The sequence below is a fragment of the Lepisma saccharinum genome, chromosome 2, assembly GCF_977018435.1.
Source record: "Lepisma saccharinum chromosome 2, izLepSacc3.1, whole genome shotgun sequence".
NCBI classification, from domain to species: Eukaryota; Metazoa; Arthropoda; class Insecta; order Zygentoma; family Lepismatidae; genus Lepisma; species Lepisma saccharinum.
In genome coordinates, this window is record NC_139230.1 from 211,295,789 (window position 1) to 211,323,582 (window position 27,794).

Sequence of the window (27,794 nt, forward strand, 5' to 3'; positions counted from 1 at the left end):
GTGGCAACCTAAAGTAAACTTGATAAAAGATAAAGACGGTGATTTTCTAGCTGACCCAAGCGATATTCTAAATAGATGGAAGAACTACTTTAATGATCTTTTAAATGTTCATGTAGGAGATAAATCAGAAGTAAATGGACACAGCAGAACCTTTAGTTCCAGAACCTAACTTGACTGAAGTTAAAGATGCTATTAAAAGGCTAAAGAATAACAAAGCACCTGGCATTGATTTAATACCAGCTGAGTTAATTAAATATGGTGGAAATTCGTTAATATGTCCAATTCATAAATTAATTTGTTTAATATGGAATAAGGAAGAAATCCCTCAACAGCGGAAACAATCCACAATTGTTCCTGTGTTTAAAAAAGGTGATAAAATGAACTGCAATAATTACCGTGGAATTTCTCTACTCTCAACAACATATAAAATATTATTTAACATTCTTTTAACAAGGCTAACCCCATATGCTAATGAAATTATAGGTGATTATCAATGTGGATTTAAACGTAACAGATCAACTACAGATCAAATTTTTCACATCAGACAGACACTTGAAAAAAGTGGGAATATAATCAAAATGTCCATCAGCTATTCATTGATTTCAAAAAAGCATATGATTCGGTCAAAAGAGATAAATTATATAATATATTAGTAGAGTTTGGAATACCTAAGAAGCTTGTTAATATGATAAAAGTATGCACCAGTGAAACAGAAAGTAAAATTCGAGTGGGTATTAATGTGTCTGACAAATTTATAATTCATGATGGGTTAAAACAAGGAGATGCATTATCTCCATTGCTCTTTAATTTTGCCTTAGAATATGCTGTTAGGAAGGTAAAAGAAACTAACGAAGGACTACAATTAAATGGTATGACTCAGTTGCTAACATATGCAGATGATGTAGACTTATTAGGGGATGATATAAATACAATTAAGAATAATACTAAAATATTTTTCAAAACTGCTAAAGAGATAGGTTTGAAAGTTAACAAAGAGAAAACTAAATATATGCTTACAGGCCGAAACCAAGTGTTAGGTAATAATCAAAATCTAATTATTGATAACAACTCGTTGGAACCAGTCTCTAAATTCAAATACTTAGGAGTAATATTAACAAATGAAAATTATATTAAAGAGGAAATAAAAAGTAGGCTTAATTCAGGAAATGCATGTTACTTCTCTCTTCATAAACATTTGTCTTCTCGTTTAATATCTAAGAAACTAAAAGTTAAAATATACAAAACAGTAATTTTGCCTTTAGTATTATATGGATGTGAAACTTGGTTTCTTACATTGAAAGAGGAACACAAATTGAGAGTATTTGAAAATAAGGTCCTTAGGAAAATATTTGGACCTAAAAGGGATGAGAAGACAGGTGAGTGGAAAAGGTTACATAATTTAGAACTACATAATTTGTATTCATGTTCAGATATTATTAGAATAATTAAATCAAGAAGACTTAGGTGGGCAGGCCATGTGGCACGAATGGGAGAGGAAAGAGGAGTTTACAGGATTCTTGTTGGGAGACCTGATGGTAAGAGACCTATAGGAAGGCCAAGACGAAGATGGAGGGACAACGTTGAGATGGACCTAAAGGAAATCGGCAGAGATGGAAAAGAGTATATAGATCTTGCTCAAGATAGGGACAGATGGAAGGCCTGTGTTGCTGCAGCCATGAACCTTCGTGTTTAAGAAGGCTAGAGAGTTAGTTAGTTAGTTAGTTAGTTTTGATAGACTAACTGACTCATGGGAAGTTAGTTTGAAAAGTCTCGAGAGACTGATCAATGGTCTAAACATAAATAAATTATCTTTTAATAAAATGTATTTTTATATTTAAATAGTTACTCACGAAATGTACTTAATTTCATTTAATATTACCAAGTACCGAGGAAATAAGATATGTGCTTAGTTGGATTAACCTTACAGTTTTTGTGTCTTTCTGTAACTTCCCTCGCTTAGTAATTGTTGAAAACTTCTTTTAAGATTGAAATTTTAAAATTATATATTACTTCAAAATTATTTAATATTTTGTTTCTCAACTAAAATATGGAGCCGCGGTTGTCTAGTCAGTAGGCTTCGTGGGAGACCCTGGTTCGATTCCCGGGTGGGGAGTGGCCGAATTGGAAATACATTACTGACTGTATGCTCGTATGCACAGACCTGTCTATTGATACAATCCTTTTTTGTGGTTTGTTTCATATTATATCTATTCTCATTTTCTCTCTTTATCACCACAGAGAGAGAGAGAGAGAGAGAGGGAGAGCGAGGGAGAGAGAGAGAAATGTGCAAGTATATTTTTGGCCACTGTGTAGCTACTTGCACCATTAGCTCCAATAAATAAGTGCCAAACTTAAAATTTTACTGGAGCTATGCTTTTTGGCATCTTAATTTACTACCGTTATGCCATACCGATCCAATTCGATCACTGCGAATGGGTGATCTCGGATGGGAATTATTCAGGCCATGTAGCAGCAGAAGGCGACTCTGGGTTTCATCCAGCCTCTAATAAAATGGGTTACCTTGGAGCAACCTGAGGTAAAGCAGTCAGAGCGTGGTGCTGATCACATCTCTTCACAATGGGCGAGATAGTGAATGTTTGAAGTCCCTAATTCCACACCCCCTACAATCCACCATGGCTTGTTGTAATGTTCAGGTAATGGTTTGTAAATAATTTATGTACATTTTATGTTCAATTTTCATAATAAGAAGGCTTTTACGAAATTTTATTTAAGGTACGTTTTGAATGAACCATTTATAGACAACACTGGACCAAGTCTTGGAGCTCTAGGAGTTTACGTTAAAACTATTGATCGTAATGGTGCACCAGTAATAACCCCAGTGTGGAAACTTTACAACCATCAAGGTCCTGAATGGAGATACGCTCAAGCTGCTATCCAGGAAAATACCGAGTATCATGTAAGTAAAGTGAGAAACATAATTTTAAAGATTATTAGTTGCTACTGTTGATATATCCCTCCTTGGTTCTAATTTCAGTCACGAAAAAGGCTACATTTTTTAATGGGTTTATTGTTAGTTCTTTCTATCAAATACCACAACTATAATTCAAATCTAAAAGTTTGTCGGTTATAGATGTTAACATGCTTGATTGATTTGGTGTTTAAGTCCTCTTTATGCACAGTAATTCTAATCGGGACTGGACCTACAGTTTAAAGTGGGATCCGAACCACTTGTGCCTCCACCGGGTATCGAACCCGGGACCCTTTGATTAGAAGGCGACGACGCTACCACTACGCCATCAGGGAGGCCCTACGTTAACATGCTATCGGGCGATATTCACAAGACTGTTAACTGAATATTGATCTTTGCTATTCACCTTGTAAGATACAAAACTCATACATCTTTAACTTTTGAGCTAGTATTTATATTTACGAGCTGCAGTTTTGTCACTTTCCATCGGTTCTTGGTTTTACTTTCAAAATCAGTGTCATTCCTTTAACACAAATGAACTCTAACATGATTGTATATTTGTTGTTTTTTAGGTTATAATTGAAGGTGTCTGGGGATCCAGTAGAGCCAATGGTTTTATTGGGTTTGACGATATAACATTCTTCGATGGATCCTGTTCAAGTGAGTGAAACTTAGCATTGAATGCACAAATAGTATTTGAAAAGAAATAGTATGCAACTTTACCATAACCATGTTCAGTCACTTTGAGAATACGGGAATCAAAAATGAAAAGAAAAGCGTCAAAGCAGCAGAGAAAAACCTCTGCTCCAGCATCTTTTTTGGGACACACATGATGTAAAAGAACTAGAATGAAAATGGTGACTGATAATTTGCTTACTGTTAACTTAGTCGATTTTACCATTATATCACAAACATACTAATGGTGATGGATATACATAGTCACCATTTTATGACAGTCCTTCGTAATTGTATGAAGAGGACGTATGAAAGGAAACTGCTCATTTATACATTTACTTTACAAAACCAGGGCATATGAATTATACGCCTTTTTTTTCATAAAAATAACAACATAATGGTAGAATTTTGCATTAAATTACAGGATATTTATAAAATATCATTACTTTTACAGATAAACCGATACAGCAATAGTATGCCTATTATCGGCTGATATCGATAGTGTGTCGATTAATCTGTCCCTTCCCGAGTAAGTAAAGACCATCCTGAAGTGTAAAATGTTCTTCCCTCATCTAATGCCCCTTTCCCTTAACATCTAAAATTAATCAATCGTCCCCGGTAGGACGATTATAATTAACAATATATAATCTTCAATTATCCTAATCACCCAGGGCTAAAAAAAAAGAAAAAAGAAACGTCATCCGTTCCGTACAAGAGAAGGTACTTGATACGCCTCTGAGAAGACTATGTGTATCTAGGTAAGCATCCGAAGTGGTGGTGAAATGATTTGATTTTGATTTGATTTATTTTATTTTACTTCGCGTTTTGTGCCTTTTAGGTAATTTACGAAGATTGGGATGAGTGCTGAAATTGATGATTGGACATTCACAAACAACCAAGCCCGAGCGGGATTCGAACCCGGGATACTTTGGCGTCGCAGCGAGATGTGCTAACCACTCGGCCACAGGGTCCGGCTGGTGGTGAAATGATACGTCCTCTAACATTTTTTCGTCAATATTTCCTTACTTTCAGTTCTTCTCTCTAAAATGAGCTGCAGAGGTATTTGGATGAAAAACATTAAAATTAAACTATCTTTTAAATTTTTGACATGTGAATTCTACCTGTACATAGCAACTGACGGCCAGGACATTCTTCCACACTAAACACATTATAAAGAATAAGTAGTCCCATACATACAACACATTAATCTCCCCCATTCGATACATTCACTCTTTCATCCTCCCTTCCTTCAAAATCGACAAGTTTTTCGAAATTTTAAAAGGCTATGACAATTGCTTTTTACATGGAATCGTTCCTGTGCAGATATTTTTTTATTTCCACCTAATTGATTAATTCTGCTGAATAATTTGGCCGCACGAACATAAATGAATTATTGTACTCAATATCTTATTCGAAGAAGTATGAGGTTAATTTCTTCAACAGATCCGATTGAACTTTTCACATGCAATTCGTCGATTAAGGAGATTTATAATAGTCTAAAATTGATAAGTGACAATGAGGAAAATGTTCAGAGACAGAAAAGTTTCAACAAACCGCCTGACAAGAATGAAGAGAAAAGCCAGCTTTCATCGAAGGATCTCGGCTGAAAAGCATCCCTGAAGTTACTTTGTCCTTGAAGTGTTTTATTTTTTGTTTATTTTACGGCGCATTTCTACTAGTGATGGTCAGTCGAATCTGAATTATTGCCTTGTAATCAAGGGGTCTCGGGTTCGATACTCGGTGGAGGCACATAATGGTTCGGATCCCAATTAAACTGTAGGTCAAGTCCCGATTAGCCTTACTGTGCATAACGTGGACTTAAAACACCAAATTAATCAATCAGTCAATCAATCGAATCTGAATTACTCGAATCCAAAATTTCTCTAATACGAATCGGTAGGATTCATATGCAGGACCCGTTACTGATTCGGGAATACAGGATTTGTTTCCCAATTCTCGAATCCTGAATTATTTATCCTATTCCTTTAGGATTTGCCCATTCCTATTTCCTACATATTTACGTTAATCGCTACGATGAGGATGAATAATTAGATGTAAATGAGATATCCATGCAGGGACTTGACCCCTGGTTATTCAGTGGTGGGCTCCTTAACAGGGTGTCTACCAAAATGGCAAAACTCTTAACTTCTTGATGACTTTGTATTGACATTTTTCGTTTTTCTTAACCTTTATTTATTCAACCCGTACTTAGGTAAATTTGGAAATTAGCAATTAAGAAATATATATTGATTTTCTGAAAACCCCTACCAAAAAGGCCAGATAAGATGAAAACTGAAGATGTATTTAAGAAGAGAATTAGATTTGCTTTATATATTGATGCATCCTGGACTGCATTTGGCAGACTAGCAAAACTCTGGCGCCAGGACTCTCAGACAGTATAAATCTTATGTGGAGCCCATGTTGGGCCGTCCCTATGTGTTTGTGATTTGTCCCTTCATCCATCTTATCTTACCACCATTCATTCTCATCTTCGTGATTAGCCAAAGTGGAGGAAAGGTGAAGTATAAATAAATCAGTCATTGTGACAGCGAAAATTCTTGACCAAAAGTATGATTTCTAGACTTTTTATTGGCTTCTAGATCGACTTGTTGATTTCTTTCCTTTTTCTTGACTTTCTTGACTGGTAGACACCCTGTTTAAACATTCTCTTTCAACCAAAATATACAGGATGGTTGGCCACATAACACTTTCAAACAACGAATCTTTATTTACCAAATTTTTGTTTGATCCGACACTCAAAATTCAGCACATTTGCAAATATGCTTGCCTTCAGTTACTTTATCAACTAACACAGAGGCATAGAAAATTGTCCCAATTGTCATACAAATGTAAGAAACTATTTGCTAGTCGAATTTTTAGTTTTCAATATGTAATTGAGATTGAATTGTTGTTTCAAGTCCACTTTATGCACAGAAAGGCTAATCGGGACTGAACCTACAATTGAAAGTTTGACCCGGACCACTGTTTCATGTGCCTCCACCGGGTATCGAACCCGGGACCCCTTAATTACAAGGCTGCGACGTTACCACTACGCCATCGGGGAGGCTTTTCCAACATGTAAAAACACAAGAAATAGTATCTTCACATTATATATTGTCTAGAATTAATTTCCATCCACAAGAAATAGAAATAATACTTTTGAGATATCGATAGACAGTCTTTTTCAATCTTTAATACTTCAAAATTAACTCTGAATTCGTCAAATATTACTTTAAATTATGTTCAGTTTCAAGTATTTTTTTAAAAAATTAACTTAATTAAATGACGTGTAAAGTGAGGCCGAACAGTGTTGTTTTTAGAAAGTCAAGTGTGTTTTCTTTCTTTTCAGCCACCCCATCGGCCGCAGTGGTGAGAATAGGCGAGTGCAAATTCGAGAGAGACACCTGCGCCTGGTTGAACGACACCGAAGGGAAGGCCACGTCTTCTTGGAGATTGGCAACTGTCGCTCGCAGACCAGCGAATCTTCCAGACAAAACATTTGGATCACCAGGTAAAAACATTTCGCTTTTCAATTTCTGAATGCATTTTGCATTTCTTAATAAAATATTTCATGAGTTACACTGTGCTGTAAAGTTTTTCGGTGTCGTTCTTGCTTTAGTTCCAAATTTCCTTAATTGATATATAAAACATTCTTACGATTTTTCATTTTTTAAAACAGTGGAAGTTTGTATGCCTTCGATCCAGAAACTTCATAGCAATGTTACCTCAGAATATTCATATTATTATTGATTGATTTGGTTTATTTTACTTCGCTAGGTATGATAAAATTAATGAAAGGACATTCACAAAGAACGACCATGCCCACGCCGAGATTTAATCCCGGTACCCCTGGCGTCGTAGTATTCATATGATGAGAATAATACTGTGCAAAATGAAGATTTGTAGTCAACAAGTGACGATAACTAATTTCTTTTTCGGTTCGAGAATATTTTGGGTAAAAAGGTCCATAGCCCTCCTTAAATACGACACTACTGCCAACTGCAAACAGGCACGCTCGATCAAGGCAATAAATTGCAGAAGTCGGCAAGTTCTTTAAAATCTATAGAGGGGACAGGCCTGAATATAGGGGAGGGGCAACAGCCCTTGCCTCCACCTGCAAATGGGCCTTGACTGGGAAATATGAGAAAGGCCACAAAACAAACAAAAAAAAGAGAGATATGAAACGTTGTAAAATTATTTTCAAAGAACTTAACTGACCAAGTTACAGAACTTGGCCTAGAAGCAATAATGAGAAGCCTATGGAGCTCTTGTTTCACTCCGGGTAGGTGTTCAACTAGACGACATTCTCCGAAGGAAGTTTTGTAGGACATCGCTCAAGCTTCAAAAACTGAGAAGATGACGTTAAACAAGGAAGTGCTCGCGTAAGTCGTCAAACCTGCCAACTCCCTTTCGTCCAGATGCACCAACAATAGACCCAGTTTAACGTCAGGAGTCACTGTAACCTGAGCACATCACAGATTATTAGAAAGAAAATCATACACAAACAACAAAACTTGGTACCTAACTTGATCACTACGTAACGTTGAAGCGCTTCATGTTTACAAAGGGCAGCTACTTAATTTCAAGACGGAAACGCCAAACAAGTTGTATGCCAGACTCAGTTCTCAAAGCTATCACAGTTTGCACTAAAATATTACTTCACGCACATTTCAATTTTTGTCGAAACACCTACATGAGTCGCGTCCGATTTAATCTAGCGTCGCAAGAGCGAGGCAGCTTACCTCCGACCCCTAGCAATCTCGCACTCTCTTTCCCGGTTTCCAACCCCGTAACTGACTAGATTGTGCAGGTCAAGAAATGGTGGCAAGGTGTCGGGAAAACTGGATGGAAAATATCCCTCTAAATTCCCTTTCAACGACGTCACCTTTGTATCAAGTGACGTGAATAACATTTGTCTCCTTATGTTAGTCTCAACGATGAAGATGAGTGGCGAGTTGATGAAATAGCTGAAGAGACAAACACAATTTAGCCAGGATGCGAACTACTCTGTCAGAGAGGCTCACTGGCACAAAACTAGAATATGCAAAACTCAAAAACACATAGGCGGATCCAGATTTTTTTCCTCTGGCGCAGATGTGGAAGGAATGTGGATTATGTCAAAGTCACATATTTCTGTCTAAAGGGGAGACCGCAACAGGGGCAACGAATGTACAGATAAAGAAGCTTCTATGAAAGAAAGTCTAGAGAATCTTCTAAATACTTGCCGCTACTTAGACTTCGGGTCATAGACAAGATGGACGAATGTAATAGCTGCTGTTCATGTTCTGTGAATTTATCCCTCACCAAGCTGTGAGCAAAATAATATCTGCTGTCTACATTTTCACCCTTCACTGCAACCAAATTACACAAAATAATTTGACCTGATGTCAAGGGGCTAAAACAGTGCCCCCCTGACCCCCTGCCTGTCTGCGTGTTTACCGATAGACTAGGCCTACTGCTCAGTGCAAATATCTCTTACAAATCTTACGATTTTTTCTTTAATGTAAACACTGCAAATGCGATAAACAACATTATGATGTGTGTGTGCGGTGACAAAGGAATTATCTGGAGGGAAAATTGTAAGATCAGACTTCATTCGCACTGCAAGCACATGAGCTACAGCGGGTCTCCCTTATCGCACAACACTACGACAACCTTGCGTTCTGACGTCACCAGTGAATGTTTATATTGTTAGGCTAAATGCCTAAGTTGTTAGGTTAGTTCTCTTAGCATGAATAATAAATTTGCAGTGTATTTATGCTAATAGAACAGACATAACCTAACAACGTAGTCATTCTTCGTCTGACGTCAGAACGCAAGGTTGTAGTAGTGTTGTGCGATAAGGGAGACCCCTTAAAGCCAGCATAATCCCTTTCCATTCCAGACCTTGTGACGGACTCGGGCAACCCACAGCAAAGGGCGCCGGCAGTATTTTTTTTCTCAGGGTGGCAGAGTCATAGAAACGTTTATTATTGTTATTATTATTATTATTGCTACTGTTATTATACTTATAAAAATCATAATAATTATTATTATTATCATTATTAGTTACTACTACTACTACTTTACAAATCATAAAATTAAAATTGAATTGAAAATACTTTGGCGTTGTATACAAGTTCAGACTCAAGTCTACTATTTAGAGAGAAACTGGATTCCCCTTTCTTCCTTTCAACAAACATCTACCCTACCACTTTGTTGATGAACAGTTCTTTTTCTTTTTGTACTTTTTCACAATGCACAGATATCAATCAGGGTCAGGGCCTCCCCGATGGCGCAGTTGGAGTGTCGTCACCTTTTAATCAAGGGGTCCCGGGTTCGATACCCCGGTAGAGACAATCAAGGTCAGAGACTACTTAATCTACTGTCCTTCATGGTCCATGTCCTTCTGCTCCATGCTTTTACGTGTCGAAGGGTACTGTAAAATAATAATAACAATAATGATAATGATGATGATGATAATAATAATAATAGTTGCTGTTACTTACGGCCTGTAAGTCACAGAAAACAAGAATTTTTTTGTTATAAAATATCGCTAAAATTTCGCCGTTCGAATTACATTAACTCTTTCCAGAAATCTCAGAGGGGCCTTGCCCCACACATTATTCCAAATCGAGGAATCTTTTTGCGTGTGTGTGGAAAGGGAAATATCGATGTTATCTTCACATCTCACCCTGTTTAGAGAAAGTCAAGGACAAGAACACTCATGAGTGGCTTGGCGTCTTGTCTTGAACGAGAAAGGGAGGGCGAAGCAGCTGACAGCGAAACCTGCTTTCTGCACCCCCTTGACCAAGATAAGCCTCTGATCCTCGATGACGAGGCGAGCGAGAAAGCGTTGCCTGGTCTACATCGTCAAATTGTTCTGCGCCATCAAAAGCTCGTTTCTCGTTTAGTGCCAAATATTTGCTTTAATCATGAAGGGGAAAACGAGACAGCGAAATCAGTGACTCGACGTTGTTTGAATATTTTGAGGTCGAAGCTAGGGAGGGAAGTTATAACATTTTACAAAGCAAGCTACAAAACGTATAGTGACTGCAGTAATAGTGCTATTAATGGCGGACACAGCGCAAGGGTAAGAGAAAATCTGAAGTTGAAAGCAGGACAGTGTGGACTGAGTGAGTACTGTTATATTTTTGATATTTATTATTCTCTTGGTTTCGCTTGTTTTTGTTGGTTCGTTCGGTCCTGAGAAATAAACAGCTGCTTCATAGATTAAAACTGATTTACCGCATGTGGTAGTCCGATCGAGGTATTTTTTGGTGTATGCATATATTGTTATTCTCCTTGCTCCCTATTACCAACGGAGAGAAAGTACTAAATATTTCGCAAATCAGCAATAACATTGATGTAGAGTGTAGGTTGAATAGTCAATAAAGTTACCAGAGAGGAAAATGTTTTAAAAAAGGTAATGGGCTGAAAAAGGGAAAAAAAAAGAGAAGTCAAAATCATGTGATCTTGTTGGTGGAAGATAATTATCAACACTGTTGTTATTTATTCCATGTTCCGTGTTGAAAAATAAAAAAGGACTTCCCTTTAAAATCCGGTCTCTAGTTATCGCCCACTGAGACGCCGGAAACGCGCCTGTTGCGTTCTGTTGTTGTGTGTGAAACTTTATTATCGTAATATTAACCCTTAACTGGTGAGGTGGGGTTTGAGCTACCCCACGAATATTTTGAAGTGACTGTACTTGCATATTAATCACATCTGATACCTTAAATGCTGAGTACCTTTCAGTCAGTTCTCCAGCAGCTGTGCGAGGATGAGGTTGTGTTGACCTGTGTACACAGTCCGTTGAAATATTGTTGCATATACAGAGTGGGGTGGACTAAACCCCACCTCACCACTTACGTAAAATGTTTCGTGCAATATAAACTGCATGAAAAATGCATCAGTGTAATCTGATTGTAGAATCTTATATTATTCTTTATATATATATGTCCTAATAATCATGTTTTGTAAGAATTTGGATTTTTTCCTTCTTTATGAGCTGCAAAAATCAAAAAATGTGAAGGTGTGCATTTCTTGCTTTTCATTTTGTATGTTGAAAGAAAGTAGCATTTATGTGTATTTTCTGTAATGTTTTGTATAAATGAGTGATGTAGTTATGTTAATTCTAATCAACTTCTTTCACTATTTAATTTTTTGAAATATATTCACAACCATTCCTTTGTGAGGATATTTTTTTTGTTCGGGGTTTTTCTCACCCCACCTCACCAGTTACGTCCAAATAAATTCACCTCACCAGCTAAGGGATAACGTTATCAAGATGTCCCAGATCAGACTTTCATAAACGACATATTTCATTATGAAATAGATCCTGTATGTACCATGAGCAATGGCTTTGATTGAGGGGGGGGCATTTTCCCCCAAACTTTTTGCCACTTTTGCCCCCGCACAATGTTAAACCATATCTGCCAAGGGAAAGTAAACTGTTCTTGCCCCCCCCCCCCCGTTTTGGAACCAAATCGCCACCACTACCGATGAGCTTATTTGTGCTAAACATTTTGTTTTATTTTTTTGGCAGCATGAAAAATAATACGTATTTTTGGAGATTTCTGTCCTATTTTGCTCGAAATTTTTGTTCGTTGAGATATAATGATGATACTTGGACGTGTCTTTGTAACCCCTGATAAATCTGCCAATGTTTACACACACCCAAATATGTCCGCAGAGGGGGCCAGGGAAACTTGTCCCCCACTTACGTCGCACACAAAACAAAATTGAATGAATGTACACACTGTCCCCGGAATCTGTGGAGCAGGCGAACGAAAACCAGTCCCATACGCAAGTAGCGATTCGACAGAGCTCAACCAATGAACGCCGTGAGAGGGGAAGTGAGTGCATTGAGGGGAAAATGCGACTGCATCGACCATCCTTTGGCAGCAGTGCGCACTGCTTTCCTCCACCCACTCTCTCCTCTATTCTAACGTTTAGGGCAGCGCTGCTCCGCAGATTGCGATGAATGTGTTTCTAGAAACTTTTTTTTTTCAGTTCATATTGAAATGGCCTTTAAAGATTTTGTCTCTGACAGTTCCAGGTTCGAGTCTCAGCATGAATACTCTGTATTAGCGTTCCTTTCTGCTTGATCATTTTTCAGATTTCATCTGCTTTCGATCACGGCACTGAAGTTCTCTGGTTGGAATCCCGGTCTAGGCATGTGTTATTAATTTCGCCTGTCATCACTTATCCTCATCATCGTCGCGATTAGCCAAAATATACAGAGAAACTATACCCTGTATCGGTTATCTCTGGAGCAAGGTCGCGCATAGCAGCAGAGAAGGGGAGGGGATCGAATGAGCAGAACGAAATAGTACACTTTGTGGTAACTGCAGTCGCTCTCCTCTCCTCCACGTAATCCCGTTCCTTCTCACGTGTTCATTGGTGGAGTTGTCTCGCGTCACTACTTGCACTTGTGTTTGTACGCTTGCTCCTGAGATACCCAAGACAGGGTATACATAAATTAACATAAATGCAAGTCAATTTCATCTCAAACGTCTCGCGATTAAACTGAGATAGAGTACCGACGTAATATCAGTAAATAAATATATTGATAGAGCGATTTATTGTTATGTAAATCCACTGTGCAGTAATTGTTATTATAGTCATACAAGCATAGAATCCAATGCTGGATTGTACCTTTTTAGGGTAATCACGACGATAAGGATGAATGATTACATGAAATCGATAAAAATACACTTACAAACACTCGTGCTCAAGTTGGGATTCGAACCCGGAACTTCAGTACCAGGAGCTACCTGGCTTATCTCAGTCTACAGGCTCGACCTCGCTGCTGCTGATAAATTATCCCATGCAGCATCTGCAATGGAAAACGTTAATGGTGGGGGGGTCAAGACTAGTGGTGGTTATCTGGGAGGATGCTCCTATGGTTTAACATTGTGGCAATGAGACAACTGGGGGGATTCCATCTCCTCTCAATTCGAGTACACAAGTATAAATATTGTCATAGTTGTCTCGAACCAAGAGCATTTTGTTTTCATGAGCTCCTCTTATGTTAGGTGTACACAATTTTTTCCTTCCCTCCTCTCCTAATTTATTGTGATTTTGGTGCTTAATTTGTCTTTGTACAGTCACGGACACTGCTGGGTTGTAATGATTCCATTGAAAGTCAATGCATTCATTACAACCCAGAACTGTCCGTGACTGTACCCCTTGAAACATACTTGCATCCCACAAATTAGAAGTTCTGGATCTGTGTAAATAGTTTCAACAACATTTTCTAATCAATTTATGATAAAATCATAAAAATTATATAGCCTGCAATTATTTTCCTTTTAGAGGGATATGTCTATTTTGATCTCTTCAATCAAAATCCAAATAACCAGAACAGTGTGAGGTTGGTGTCGCCAGTTGTACCGGTTGGAGAAGAAGAACAGCTTTGTTTCACCTTTTGGTATGCCGCGTTTGGTTCAGGAGAATCAGCTCAGCTGACTGTCATCAGAATGGATAACAGCAGCAGTCTCAATGATGTTGAAGAAGCTCCACAGAAGGTAAGATTTCCTAATGCCATATACTTGCTAATTTGGAAGCTTAATACAGAACTTTTAGTTTATTGGTTGTTTGGTTCCTTTTGTTTTAATTCGTTATTTAGCAATGGTGGGAATGAATAATCAATTGATAAAATAAATAATGAAACCAACGTTATTACATTATTTGAACCTAGGACCTCTGGCTTCAGTGGTGATGGAAAGATTACCCATAAAGCCAGCTGACATTCTCCTTATCCCCAGTTTTAAAAATAAGATAACTTTAACTATTGACATGCCAGTGAATTTCCATAAAATGTTGCAAAATAAACTTTTAATACAGAAAGAAACAATGTAGTGGTTGTTTCGGATCACACTTTAAACTGTAGATCCAGTCCTGGGTAGCCTTTCTGTGCATATAGTGGAATTAAAACAAAAACTTAAAAAAGAACTCGGCAAGAAACAAACTTTTGCTTTAAATGTATTTATTGAAGCTAGAACAATTTTTCCTAGTGCTCACTCTGCTCCCTCCACCTTTGGTCTACATAATGATAGCAAACTACATTTACATGAGGTTGTTGCAGAAGTGCAAGGAGTAAGCTGACAGGTTCATATTGATAGTGGTATTCATAAACCAGTGACTCACCAAAGATAAATACAGAATTTCTAGATATTGGCTGTTTAGTTCCTTTTGATTGTTTAATTTGTTATTTAGTACCAATGATAATGAATATAAGAAGGAATCGTGGGGTTCCTACAAATCAACTTGTAGAGTACATACTTCTTGGTTTTGAGTGTGTTTCATAGTACAGTCCATTTTATGAACTTCTCCTATTATTGTTCAGCAGAAATGTAAATTAGTGTAAAATTGTGCTATTCTAGAATTTTATTACCATATTTCTTCTGTAATAAAAATGACATGTTCCATATCATGTGGCATGAGGCCCACTTTAGATTCATTTTTATTTCTTCAACCATTTTAATCTAATCATGTAGATGATTGTTCTTCTACACTAACAATATCTAAATATCTATACATTCCATTGATAAATTGCTATGGCACAATAGGGAAGAAAAAATTAAATCTGTCCACAGAATAAGAAAATGGCAACAGTTGGAAGAGTAATAGGTTTAATCTTCGTAATTACAAAGTCTTCAGAATTTGTTAATAATGCCTTATTTTCTTCATTTATAAATTTTAAAGGGCAATCTTTTTGTTTCCTCATGTCAGGGACGTAGCTAGGTTGATCAGTTTGGGGGGGGGAAATGTAAGATTTTTTCTATCAAACTATTATAAATTAACAAACTATTTATACACCATATAGGTCTATACTGTATACATACATTATACATTTATGTGTGTGTATATACAGTACACCCCCTATACGCCTTCATGGCGTGGTGCTAAGCACAGGGGAGCACTTTACCTTTTATATATATATAGTCTTGGAAAGAAAGGAGCAAGAGCCTCCTTGGTGGCGGATGGTAGTAGCATCGTCGCCTTCTAATCAAGGGGTTCTGGGTTCGATACCCGGTAGATGCTCATGTGGTTCGGATCCCACTTTACACTGTGGAATCCCGATTAGCCTTACTGTGTATAAAGTGGACTTAAAACACCAACTCAATCAATCAATAAATTGGAAAGGAACATAATTTTCTTCTAGACCCCAACAGTCTACTGATGTTCAAACTAGGCATCTCATGTATACAGTTCATACCGGAATCGAATCCGGTATCTCTTAGTTCAACGCGAGCGCGTTAAGCACTATTCTAAAGGGTGGGACCGAGTCTTCTATGGCACCTGATTGTTCACTTGGAGAATGATGACTATAAGAAATTATATGCACACGTCTAATTTCTTAAAATTAATCTTATTTGTGTGTGGAAAACTAAATATATGATTGCACTGCACTGGATAAAACAAAGATCCCACACGCTCAAATGATTACGCTCTCGTCTTTGGTTCGGCAGGTTCAACAACCTGCCCGGGTTCGATTCCCGATGGAGGCACATATTTGTTCGGATCTCACTTTAAACTGTAGGTTCACATCCGATTAGCCATACTGTGCATAAAGTGGACTTAAAACACCAGTTCAATTAATCAGTCAATCGAATGGTTCAAGGTTAGATCCCTGGTGGTCAGGCCGGTAGGCAGATTTTCATTTTGGAAGGGGGTTATCCCTTATCGGCAGCCGCCATCTAAAGACGAAAAGGTTGGGGGGAGGAGTAAATGCGCTGAAGATGAATTTCTTGGTATATTGCCACTTACCATATACAAGATGTTTAATCCTGTTAATGAAGTAAATTTAATTACTACTACACATTATTAAAATCAGATATTTCTAGGATTTCGGGAAAGGACTGCAGCCCCCTAGCCCCTTCCCTGGGTATGTGCCTGCTTGTATTAGTTCCAAAATTTCTGTGCTGTTCCAACATCGTGAGGACAATTTGGGAAGTACTTGAAAGCGATATGGAAGCAATTCTGCTCTCGAAACTATGGGACTCGATGTGATGACCACGCGCAACCGAATGAAAGAACTCTTCGCAGGCCTTGTCCCTCAATATTAATTTTACTGACTAATTGTAAGTTTTTCTCTTCCTCCTCGATGACGCAGTGGTAGCGTCACCGCCTTGCAATCAAGGGGTCCCGGGTTCGATATGTCTAGCCAACCTAGCCACCTAAGCAGCAGCAGCTTCCGCATTTGCAGGTGGAGCCTAAAGGAAGAAAAATCACAGAAAGTCTGAAAGATAAACAAATTTTGTAACATAATACTTATAGAGCATGCAGACGGCTGTAAAAACAATTGCTACATACCTAGTTTCCTTCCTTAATTGAAACGTTGTTTATTCTTCCTTATACATGAGATCAACCACCTGGGAGTCGAACCCAGGATCTTGTGTGGTAGTCAGACTATCTTTTAGAATACCAATATGTTTAATATTTGGTCGATCCTGATCCACTGTCTCCAGAGGAAGACAATCTGTCAGCTTCTCATTCAACATTTTACTCGTGATGTAGGAAAACGAGATCACAAACACTTCGTGATGCTATCTTCTCGCGTTTACAGAAGTTTACACCGTTCGGACCACAAATCCTACTTCAAACCGGTGTCTTGTCATGTGGCTCCAAATGTAAAAGTCGCAAGGCGACAAATCGGGGGATCGAGCCGGCCAGGGAATCGGGCCGCCTCGGCCAATCCATTTCTTTGGGTAATTTTCATCCAGTCACTGTCGCACGCCCAGGCAGAAGTATGGATGGGCGTCATCAACAATCATTTGATCGAGCCATTTTTCCTGCCCCAAATCTTAAATGGCATCACTTATGAACATTTTTTGAGGATCGGGATGGCAATGTTGTTGGAGGATGTGCCTCTAGTTACAAGACGTGACATGATTTATCAGCATGATGACTTCCCAGCTCGATCCCCCGATCGATTTGACGCCTTGCGACTTTTACATTTGGAGCCACATGACAAGACACCGGTAAAGTCGCAAGAAGAGCTCAGGGAGAGGATCTTAACAGCTGGTCAACACATCAAGGACACCATCACATCACGAGTTAAGAGACCAAATTTCCGTAAAAACCTGCGTGCCTGCATTCGTAACGGAGATGCCCACTTAGAGCAAGACGTGTAATGTTCTTTAATTGTATTGTTCATTGATTCCATTCACATGAAGACGAATGAAGTATTATTTCTTGTACACAAATGTGAATGTTATCAACATTTGTACCTTGTTGGATATCAGATGACCCAAGGAAGTAATTAAAGTAATTTGTACGCTACGTGTCATACCATTTTTGTTAATAATACGTTGCCAAGTAAACTAAGAGTGCATTTTTTTATCATCACTTACATCACTTGTAAGTTTAGACCCACCCGTTACTTACATGTGATTGTTATTTGGGAAAAACTTTTTTTCAACGAACCACTTATTTGTTGGCTATCAGAAAACTCTGAAATAAGTTCCATACAATAAGTATTTTTTTCTCAATTCATCTTTTTATGTGGAAAATTGTCATTTTTTAAAAGAAACAATAGAAATTCAATTATCTCGAAAACTACTAATTTTCGGACGGGGTATCATATGGTCAAATTTATTGCAAATTGTCTCTACTTTAACCCCTTTCAGGGAATACATCTAATTAACAGTCACCCTGTGTGTATATATAGTGTGTGTGTGCGCGTGCGCGATTTGTAATTAATCAACACACTTACAAGGGAGGTCCAAGTTTCCCCCTCCGATTTCCATGAAACTTGGCAGGTGTATAGAGGCCACCCTCAAAATGTCAAGATGAGGAGAAATTGAAGTGGGGATCTGACCCGGAAACCACGTAAATATGGCATAGGAAGAAACAGGGGGCATAGGGCCTCTCTATACACCTGCCAAATTTCATGGAAATCGGAGGGGGACACAGGGGTCAGATCCCCACTTCAATTTGTCCTCATCTTGACATTTGAGACGGGTTTTGCCCCCTAAAACAGTTTTTTTAGCCGAAACAAAAAATAAACACGTATTTCTTCCTTTGGGCCCCTCTATACATCTGCGAAGTTTCATGAAAATCGGAGGGGGACACAGGGGTCAGATCCTCACTTCAATTTGTCCTCATCTTGACATTTGAGGGGGTTTTGCCCCCTAAAACAGTTTTTTAGCTGAAACAAAAAAACACGTATTTCTTCCTTTGGGCCCCACTATACACCTGCCAAGTTTCATGGAAATCGGAGGGGGACACTTAGATAACCTCCCTTGTTAGTCATACACTTTGTAATTATATAACACTGCATATATTATAATGTTTTATTTTAATTTGTAAAACTGTAACTGTAGAACAATTGTATCATTTTTGTATAACATTTCTATCTTGTCATCCTGGAATGGAATGTCTCACATTTATGTGTGTTTTCATTTTCAATACATTCGAATGAATACATTTTCGTTTCAATGGCATTTACAAAATCACCTCTGACATTTTATGTTAAACAAGTAAGATTATTTTTGTGCACGAGTGTGTTAGCCGATGCGTAGCAAAGTATTTTAGGAACAACACTTGAAAAAAATTCTTGCAGGACTAACTAATGAAAAATGTCTTTGTAATCGAAGATCATAATACCTTTTAAGGTGTGGTAATATTATAATGGGATTGAGATACGAAACTCTCGGATCCGGATCTTTGGATCCGGAACTTTCGGATCCGGATCCAGATCCGAAACTTTCGGACCCGGATCCGGAATTTTCGAACCCAGATCCGGATCCAGAACTTTCGGATCCGGATTCAGATCCGGAACTTTCGGATCCGGATCCAGATCCGAAACTTTCAGACCCGGATCCGTTTGGCCATCCCTACTTCAAATGTGCAGGGGATTGGCCTACAACATTCTAGCCCAGTGGAGGGGCTGCCTCCTCTCTGCTTCTGGGCTTGCAGTGAGCATAGCTGTTCTGCTCTATATATGGTTGGAGTCTCTTACTCCAACCCTCCTTTCTCCTTTCTCATCCGGGCTTGGGACCGACAATGGCAGAGGGTGTAAAGGATATCCCGAACAGGAGGAACATCTCATGGAGTGAAGGAAGGAAGTTGGCAGAAGATCGTGTCAAGTGGAAAGCTCTCTGTAAAACCTCAACACCAATCGGTAAAAGAGGATCGGAAGAAGTAAGTAATTACAAAGTCCGTGTAAATGTTTTCCTAAATTTCTGTGCAAATACTCCGAATACAGTGACAGCTAAACTTATTGCAGGTTTGGATGTTGAAAGCTGACAGCATAGACACTACAAGGCCCACCTGGATGCCTGCTCAAGTGGCTATCAATGCCAATAGTGAATTCAAAGTTATATTAGAAGGACAAGCTATGAATGGTGGTTTTGCAGTAGATGATATTTCATTTGCTCCTGGTGCTTGTTCAAGTAAGTCAATTTTTATCTTCTTAAAATAACCTACTTATATGAAATGTTACTCTTATTAATTCAAACTAAAACTAATGACAGTTTGTGAGTTGTGGAAAGGGTAGAAGTGTATGAGAAGGGTACCCTGAAGATGAGAGTAATCTGAGCTCTCAAAAGCTTGGAATCCTTTCCACTACTCATTTGGTTGATGGCCTGAGATAATTCATTCATCATTCGTCACTAGAAAAGCTTCAAGACTTACTTCAATGGTACTTTTGCTCAGTTTCCTTGGAAATATTTCTAGTTAACTAACCACACACTTGACAAGATTTAAATCTCATTACACTATTAATTCATTAATAAAATAATTAAGAATTAGAATTAATCAAATGAAATAATAATATGTGGGTGTAAAATAAAAATACACAATAAAGAAAAACTTTAGCAAAGTGTGTACATGTGACACTCACCACATAACTCTAACATGTAATCATGACGTGTGTGTGTGGATGTGTGTGTGCCAGTGTTTGGAAAGTTACTTTTTAAAGGTAACTAATTACAGTTACAGTTACTTGCTTAAAAAAGTAACCGAGTTACAGTTACTCATCTTAAAAAGTAACTCAGTTACTTTTACAGTTACTTTCCACTGGAAATTTTCTTGCAAACAAATTACACAAATCGATTACTAATTGTAATAATAATAATAAAACGATCAGATGCTGCTTACACAAGGGCGACAATTCTGAGGCCACAGATGAACAAACTATAGAAACTAGATGCACTTCACAGCACACAACTGAACTGACAATAGCAAACTAACAGCAACAGGAAATAATCATTCTCCTAATCTCATCTTCCTGCTTCTGAGAAATCCACCCCTCTTCCTAGGTACTGGCATATCGCTTTAGAATTGAGAACTACCAAATGAAAGATGAAGCATGAGATAAACCTGTCACTCTGAAATTCCTGGAACCCAGAGCCTACCAACTGACCATGGACAGGAGACAAATTTAGTTCAACAATTTATCTTTTCCTCTTCTATTGTTTGCAGGAATTAATGTAACAAAGGATGGACATTTGTATCGCAGCCGAAACTCGTAGTTTATCGATGGTTCTGGTTCACTTTAAGTTCTAAATCACCCATAATTTATGACACTTATATAGCAACTTAAGTGTCATGAAGTAACTGTAAAAGTAACTGTTGAAACGTTACTTGTATTCGAAAAAAGTAACTATGTTACAGTTACAGCTACTTGGTTTTAAAAGTAACTAGTTACAGTGCTGCTTGTAACTGCTACTTGTAACTTAGTTACTTGTAACTAGTTACTTCCAAACACTGGTGTGTGCATATGTATGCAAATGGACAGTGTACATGATAAAACAACCACAAAAATGCATCCATGCTTTACCCAGAACTCTAACTACCTGTTTCACAACACATTGTGTTAATAGCCACTCTAGCACAGAGGTTACTTAATGAGCAAATGTTCAAATCTTATGAGGATTTAATAATTGCTTTGTGCTTGTTGATATGTATTTCTAAATTATAAAGTTGTTGCAGATCAATAACAACGCTATTTGTCCAAATGTTAGTGGCAATATCATGCAATCTTAACTAGACTTGTCCATTGTCTACCTTTTTATCTATTACTACATTTTAAGAGAGCACCTCTTCTCTCATCTTCAGCTGAACAAATTTATTTTTGCCAGTGGTGGAGACCAAACGTGTGATGTTACTAAAATCTGGTGCACTAACCAACTACTTCACAAAAGCCTTGGAAGCCTACACTACAGGGTCCAGCAACTAAACCTGACTGTTCTTAATTACAAATAAGATCAAGACTCTTTCATGCAACGAAGTCAATTTAGTACATGTTGTACTACATCTCATGCATTTTAGGAAAATAACATGAGAGGCAGTTTCTTGATAAGGACAGTTCATTTTTTGAATGACCCCTCAAAACAGAAATCTGAACTCATTCGATGTTCTCGGGATTTTGAACCTTCTTACAATATTCCCCAGTTGTTCTTTTCATTGCTGATGCCGTCTCCTTGAAGTTCCTTACAGACAGTAAAATGGTATTCCAACTGGAAACATGCCATTCAGTATTGATCTAAAAACGTCAGATTCTGTTGCTTCACCTCACAGGTGTGCTATTCAAAAAATGAACTGTCCTTGTGAAGAAATTGCATGAAACTGCCACTTGTGCTATTTTCCTAAAATGCTTTGAGATCTTGTGCAGCATGTATTAAATTGACTTTGTTGCATGAAAGAGATTTGTTTTTATTTGTAATTAAAAACCATCAGGTTTAGTTGCTGGACCCTGTACTTTTTGCTACATTAAGTTACTATTTCTATGACCCACCACCTTTCTCAGGAGACACAAATAGTAACATAAATGTAACGAATAATAGTGTAGAATTCTGGAGGTTACTGTGGAGTAATTAATTGGCTGGCACATCAGATGTGTAGCAAAAATTACAGGTATGCCATAGATTCATTCCCCACCACCCGCAAATTAAAAAAAAATGTTCACTTGAAGACAAAAGAACAGACGTGCCCTGGAAATGTACCAGTAGGTAAAAAGATGGATAATGTCCATTTAAGATTGCATGGTCATAATAATACTAACCAATGCTTTCTGAATTGTAATCAAAGTAATAACTTTCTAAACACACAACAAAAAAAAAAAAATTAAGAATCTGAGCCCGATGAGTGGAGATAAATCATATTGAATCACTCACTGAAATCATTTGGAGACTTTTGAAAATAACCACAAGCAGACAAACTGAAATAAAATAAGCCATGTAAGTGCAGAATATAGAATTGCACTTGCTTTCCCAGAATAATAATTTCAATTTCCTATATCTTACAGTTCGGCCAGATAAAGCGAAGATAGAAGAGGAGGAGGAGGAAGACATCTAAAAAACGACACTGAATTGTCTCATTATATCCAAAGAGATGATGTACAAAATCCACTTTCATCCTTTGGAATGTTCAAGAATAATGACATTAAACATCAATTCATTGGATTTCTCAATGTAGAGAACTATCCAAGAATTGTATTCAATATGCTCTCTACCATCATGCTTTTGTAAATTAGTAAGAGAGTATGCATAATTGGGCTGACCGGCACTGGAAACAGGGGGACCAAGGGGAGGGGGTTGTGTTGTCTACAATAATTTAGAAGCTACATGTGGTTATTTACCCAAAAACCAATACGTATGTAAATACTCCAATGCTTCAAAAACAACAAAGCAATGCAGACAGAAATCCAACCATATCATTTGAAGAGTGCGCAAAATAAAACAGATAGTTTTAAGCAACATCTTGGAACAATGTAGTCCAGTAGTACTTAACCTACCATCTGGTGACTCTCAGGGAACTGTTATGCCATCCTAAGGAGTCCATGAATAATTGAATAAATCTTACAAGCTTTTACGCTTGTTGCAAAATTTTCAGGAAATTACACTGTCAATTATTAAATAAGCTAATTTAAAAATTAAATACATATCATTCTTTGCTAGATGTAAAAACATGACATTATTTTTTATTGTTTTTACTAATATTAAAGATTGTTAATTGTTAAGAGATATAATATAAAATTCACATTTCCAGATCATCAGTATGAAAATAAAGTCTGTTAGTCACATATATAAAAATCAAGTCACTCAATTCAAGAATCTTTAATCACTTTTGAATAAAATGGACATTGAACAGTAAGGTAAAATTTTGATTTGTAACTGAGAGACGAGATATGCCTACTTCTTATTGATAAGTAATTTCATCTCAGTGAGCATTTGTGTGATTTCTTCTGGTTAGTAAAATTATCAGCACTTAAATATGCTTAACTCAAATCTTCAAATAGAGGGCACTGTTATTATCATTATTATTTAATTAGAGGTAAGGTGGAAGCAATGATTAAAAAAAGGTGACATTATCAGTTATTGAAGTGGAAATATGAGATATGAGGGGACATCACTCACTGCATGGCATTTACACGATATGCTGCATACTATACGTGTGAATATTTCCCTCTCCAGATGCAAGCAATAATTGGACTAGAGATCTATTTTCAGTTAATATCTATAAACTAGAAGGATCACAGAAATATTGGAAGAAAATCTCATAAAAATATCCACAGATGAAGCTCTGAAAATCTTGTTTAAGTAAAAGTCTCTTCCAAGTTTCTAGGATCACAGGAAGACTTTGTAAAAGTGTATTGCATGGGCATTGGAAAGGCAGGGGTCTAACTATAAAATGTAATAATAATAATAGACAGTTGTACTGGATATTCACCCATCTGGTGGATTGAGTAGAAAATAATAATAAATTTGTAATAGTTATTATTTTATAATGATAATCATATGCATGATGATAATACTGTTATTATGTCTACTATTAAAGTTTCATCAATGGCCTGACCCTACTGGTGTAGACACATGGTGATACATCAACCTACAATAACACAATGCATATACAGTGGTGCCATAGCTTGTGCTTTCCAATGTTACCATGGTGTTCGTTGTAGAAGTTGTTGACTCTATTGTGATTTTTAGATAAATACACATAAACTTATCCAATGAACAGGAGAGGGGACAATATTCACTACTATAGCTCTTGTCTGGCCTTAACGGCGAGTGACCTGAATGCTGGAGAGGGAAGTGGGGAGTGGGGAAGCGACCAATTCAGTGCGATGAGAAACACAGTGGCTTGGAAAATGAGGTGTGTGCAGCACTTTCTCCCATGATGTCATAACTCTTGGTGCCACCGCCAAAGGTGACCAAAGGCCAAAGGTACCTGGTTGGTCTACAGTATATTCCCCGCTCCCCACTTCCCTTGTCAGCATGTAGACCGCCCACCATAAGACCAGGCAAGAGCTAAGCATCAATTGCAATACCAACTTATTTCTTCGTTTTAGTATCCATGTAATCTACATTGTATAGTAGATAGATGCATTATATACTTCTATGGCAGTGGTCCTTTGAAATTAATTGGAAAACAACAAATACAGCAAAGTGGAAACTTGAAGCTTTGCCTACACAATTCTTTAACTATGTTTAATTCACACCCATGAAAATTATACATGTTCCTTCCTGATGGCCAGTGCCTGAAGTAAAAAAAGTAAAAATGCTAGGTGGGGGATGTTTGGTTGAGCCTCATATAGTTTAACATAGTCACAATAAGACAGCTGGGGGGGGGGGGGTGCTTTGCAAAAATTGTGCTAGCTGATGGGATACCATTCCTCCTCACTTGGAACATTGCTGGTGGCCTAGTGGTAACATCATCGCCTTTTAATCAAGGGCTCCCTAACTCAGTGGAGGCACATTGAACAGTGATTTGGATCCCAATTTAAAATGTGGGTCCAGTCTTGATTATCTTATCCATGGATAAAGTGGACTTTAAAATTCAAATTTAATAAAAATTGTTCCAAGGCGACAAAACTGTTGGCCATGTTCTTCCAAAACACATCATTATCTTGGTTTGTTTTCAAAACATTCTCATGACAAATTAAAGGTATATGTACAGGGATTGCATTAATGATGTTCACAATTTGAAACCTGCATTGCTCATGTTTAATGGAATCCAGGTGCACAACATTGGTATGGATGGAAAGATTAATTCAGGAAGTCTTTGTTGGTCTTCCTGGCAGCTACATAGTATGCATGTTCATCGCCAGGAGTGACATTCGAGATTATGGTGTCTGTCAAAGACGAGAGAGCTTGGTAACTCGGCATATATCCAGCCTGTACTTGATATGCTGCCATTCACGTTGCACATTGCAACATATCATAATCGATTGTTGCAACGGTTGCTCTGATATGCACTTACATGCCAAATATGGTCTGTGGTTAAGGTGTTTGCTGTCTGAAGCTTGCACAGGGCTGCAGCATGGTTTGCTCATCTACTGGCTGTCTCTGTCTGTTGACCTTTCCTTACAGATGCACCCCTTCCCTTAAACTTGCAGTGCCACTTATGAATCCCATGCCCACTGGATGGATATTCAGCAAACTTGATACGGAAATGCTGCTATACAGGAATAACAGATTTGTGAACATGGAAAAAGCTCTTGTTTTCGATGGAAGGTATTTTCTCTAATTTCGCTCCTGGTGGTGAACAGTGCATACTATTAGCTGCAAAATTGACCAACAAATACATTTTATATTTCCATCCATACCAATTTTCTACATCTGGATTCCATTAATATGCCTTATTTAGGCATGTTAATCTATAATCTATACTTAGGTCTTATTTAGGCATTTTAGGACATCATTTATGCTAACCCTGTATATGGGAATTTTTTCATATTAGTTTATCATACACCCCCAGTGTGGAATTATCAGTGACTCACTGATTAAGCACACTACAACATGGTCCAAAGAGTTCAGTGGTAACCTCCATCCATTCTGTTGTTCATAAATATGTCTACTAATGTATTGATAGAACATGCAAAAATATAACCTTGAAGTGTGTCGTCTCTCTTTTTGTACATTGTTGTGTTTGTGTTCTCTAGTGTCAAGATATTTCTACTTGCCATAATGCAATATTTTTATAGCTTGCTATTATGATGCATAAAAGTACAACATTTAGTAAAACAGAACCTGTTATTGTAAAGGATGATTTTGTACATGTATTATTTATTATTAATAAAGTATTTGCTGTCCATGATAAATAATGACATTCCAGTTACTTGAAAGTGCCAGTCCATCGCATGAATTTGTATCATTGATCAAAATAACAATTTCTATTTTCATGATGGATGCAGTAAACACTGTTTAAGTATTACGTGCATGAAGTTTTGTGTTTCTGCATTGCACATTTGAATAGTATCTTCCGATTAATTTCGAAGGCTCACTGCCTTCATTCACTAAGGGTATATGGCGTCTGGAGCAGAGACTTCAGAAACTTCACATACATAATTTCTATTTTCTTTTTCAGAATTGGTTTTCTGCCACTTTTGGCTAATGGCAATGAGAAATAAATATTATACAGTGGAACTTAGATAACTCGAACCTCAACATCTCAAATTCCTTGATAAGTCGAATTTTTTGTAAACCCCTTGAATTGTTCATAACACTCAATACTAATTTTATCTCAACAACTCAAATAAAACCTTCATAAGACAAATTTTTGTACAGTTTATGGGATGCCGTTCGAGCTCAATAACTTGAAGGTAGAGTATGAAAAACCCGTATGAGTCGAAGTAAAATTCTAATCACCTCTATAACTCAAAGTTTTAGTCACACAGACCTTGATAAGTCGAAGTGTAGGGTGCATATGTACAATGTCACATGATCAACAATTGTGTAAAATGATGCTACATACGTTATAGGCATACATAGTCAGAAGGGTCAGTAAACTTTAGACCTCTATAACTCGAAGTCGGCGATTTTGGCACAATAACTCGAACCTTTGTAAGTTGAAATCCTTGATACCTCGATTTTTTCCCCCTCAAGTTCGAGTTATGAAGGTTCCACTGTAATGTATGGAACTGGTACCTTTTATGACAGTACATATTAATGAAACTTAAGTCTTCTTCAATTCATGGGTCTGATTTGGTAAATGTGGTGAAAGATTGCATGCTAAAGTTTCATATTGCCTGAATGAGCTTTTATTGTCATCCTGTGTGAGAGTCGACCAGAAGCAAACAAAGCAGTAACTTGCTGCCATTTTTGTCCGACATATCAAAACCTGATATGAAAGCAGATTTCCTTCAAAATTAATCGGACAACAACAAAATAGCAGCACAGAAATATGGAACTTTATCATGCAATAATTTGTAATGCTTCAACTTCAAATTCATTAATGTGTTTCTGGTCATTAATAC

The 27,794-nt window shown here is 37.5% G+C and overlaps 1 protein-coding gene across 1 annotated transcript in view; it reads left to right on the forward strand.

Annotated features, from left to right (window-relative positions):
* The window catches only part of LOC145984295 (MAM and LDL-receptor class A domain-containing protein 1-like), a 75,857-nt gene extending 49,224 nt beyond the window's left edge, over positions 1 to 26,633 (forward strand). Inside the window, exons 13-18 of the mRNA XM_083117938.1 lie at positions 2,734 to 2,917; positions 3,502 to 3,589; positions 6,954 to 7,115; positions 13,901 to 14,112; positions 19,821 to 19,986; positions 22,842 to 26,633. Coding sequence (XP_082974064.1) covers positions 2,734 to 2,917; positions 3,502 to 3,589; positions 6,954 to 7,115; positions 13,901 to 14,112; positions 19,821 to 19,986; positions 22,842 to 22,891 — 862 coding nt within the window. The 3' untranslated portion in view covers positions 22,892 to 26,633. The remainder of the gene's footprint in view (positions 1 to 2,733; positions 2,918 to 3,501; positions 3,590 to 6,953; positions 7,116 to 13,900; positions 14,113 to 19,820; positions 19,987 to 22,841) is intronic.
* The last annotated feature ends 1,161 nt before the right edge of the window (positions 26,634 to 27,794 follow it).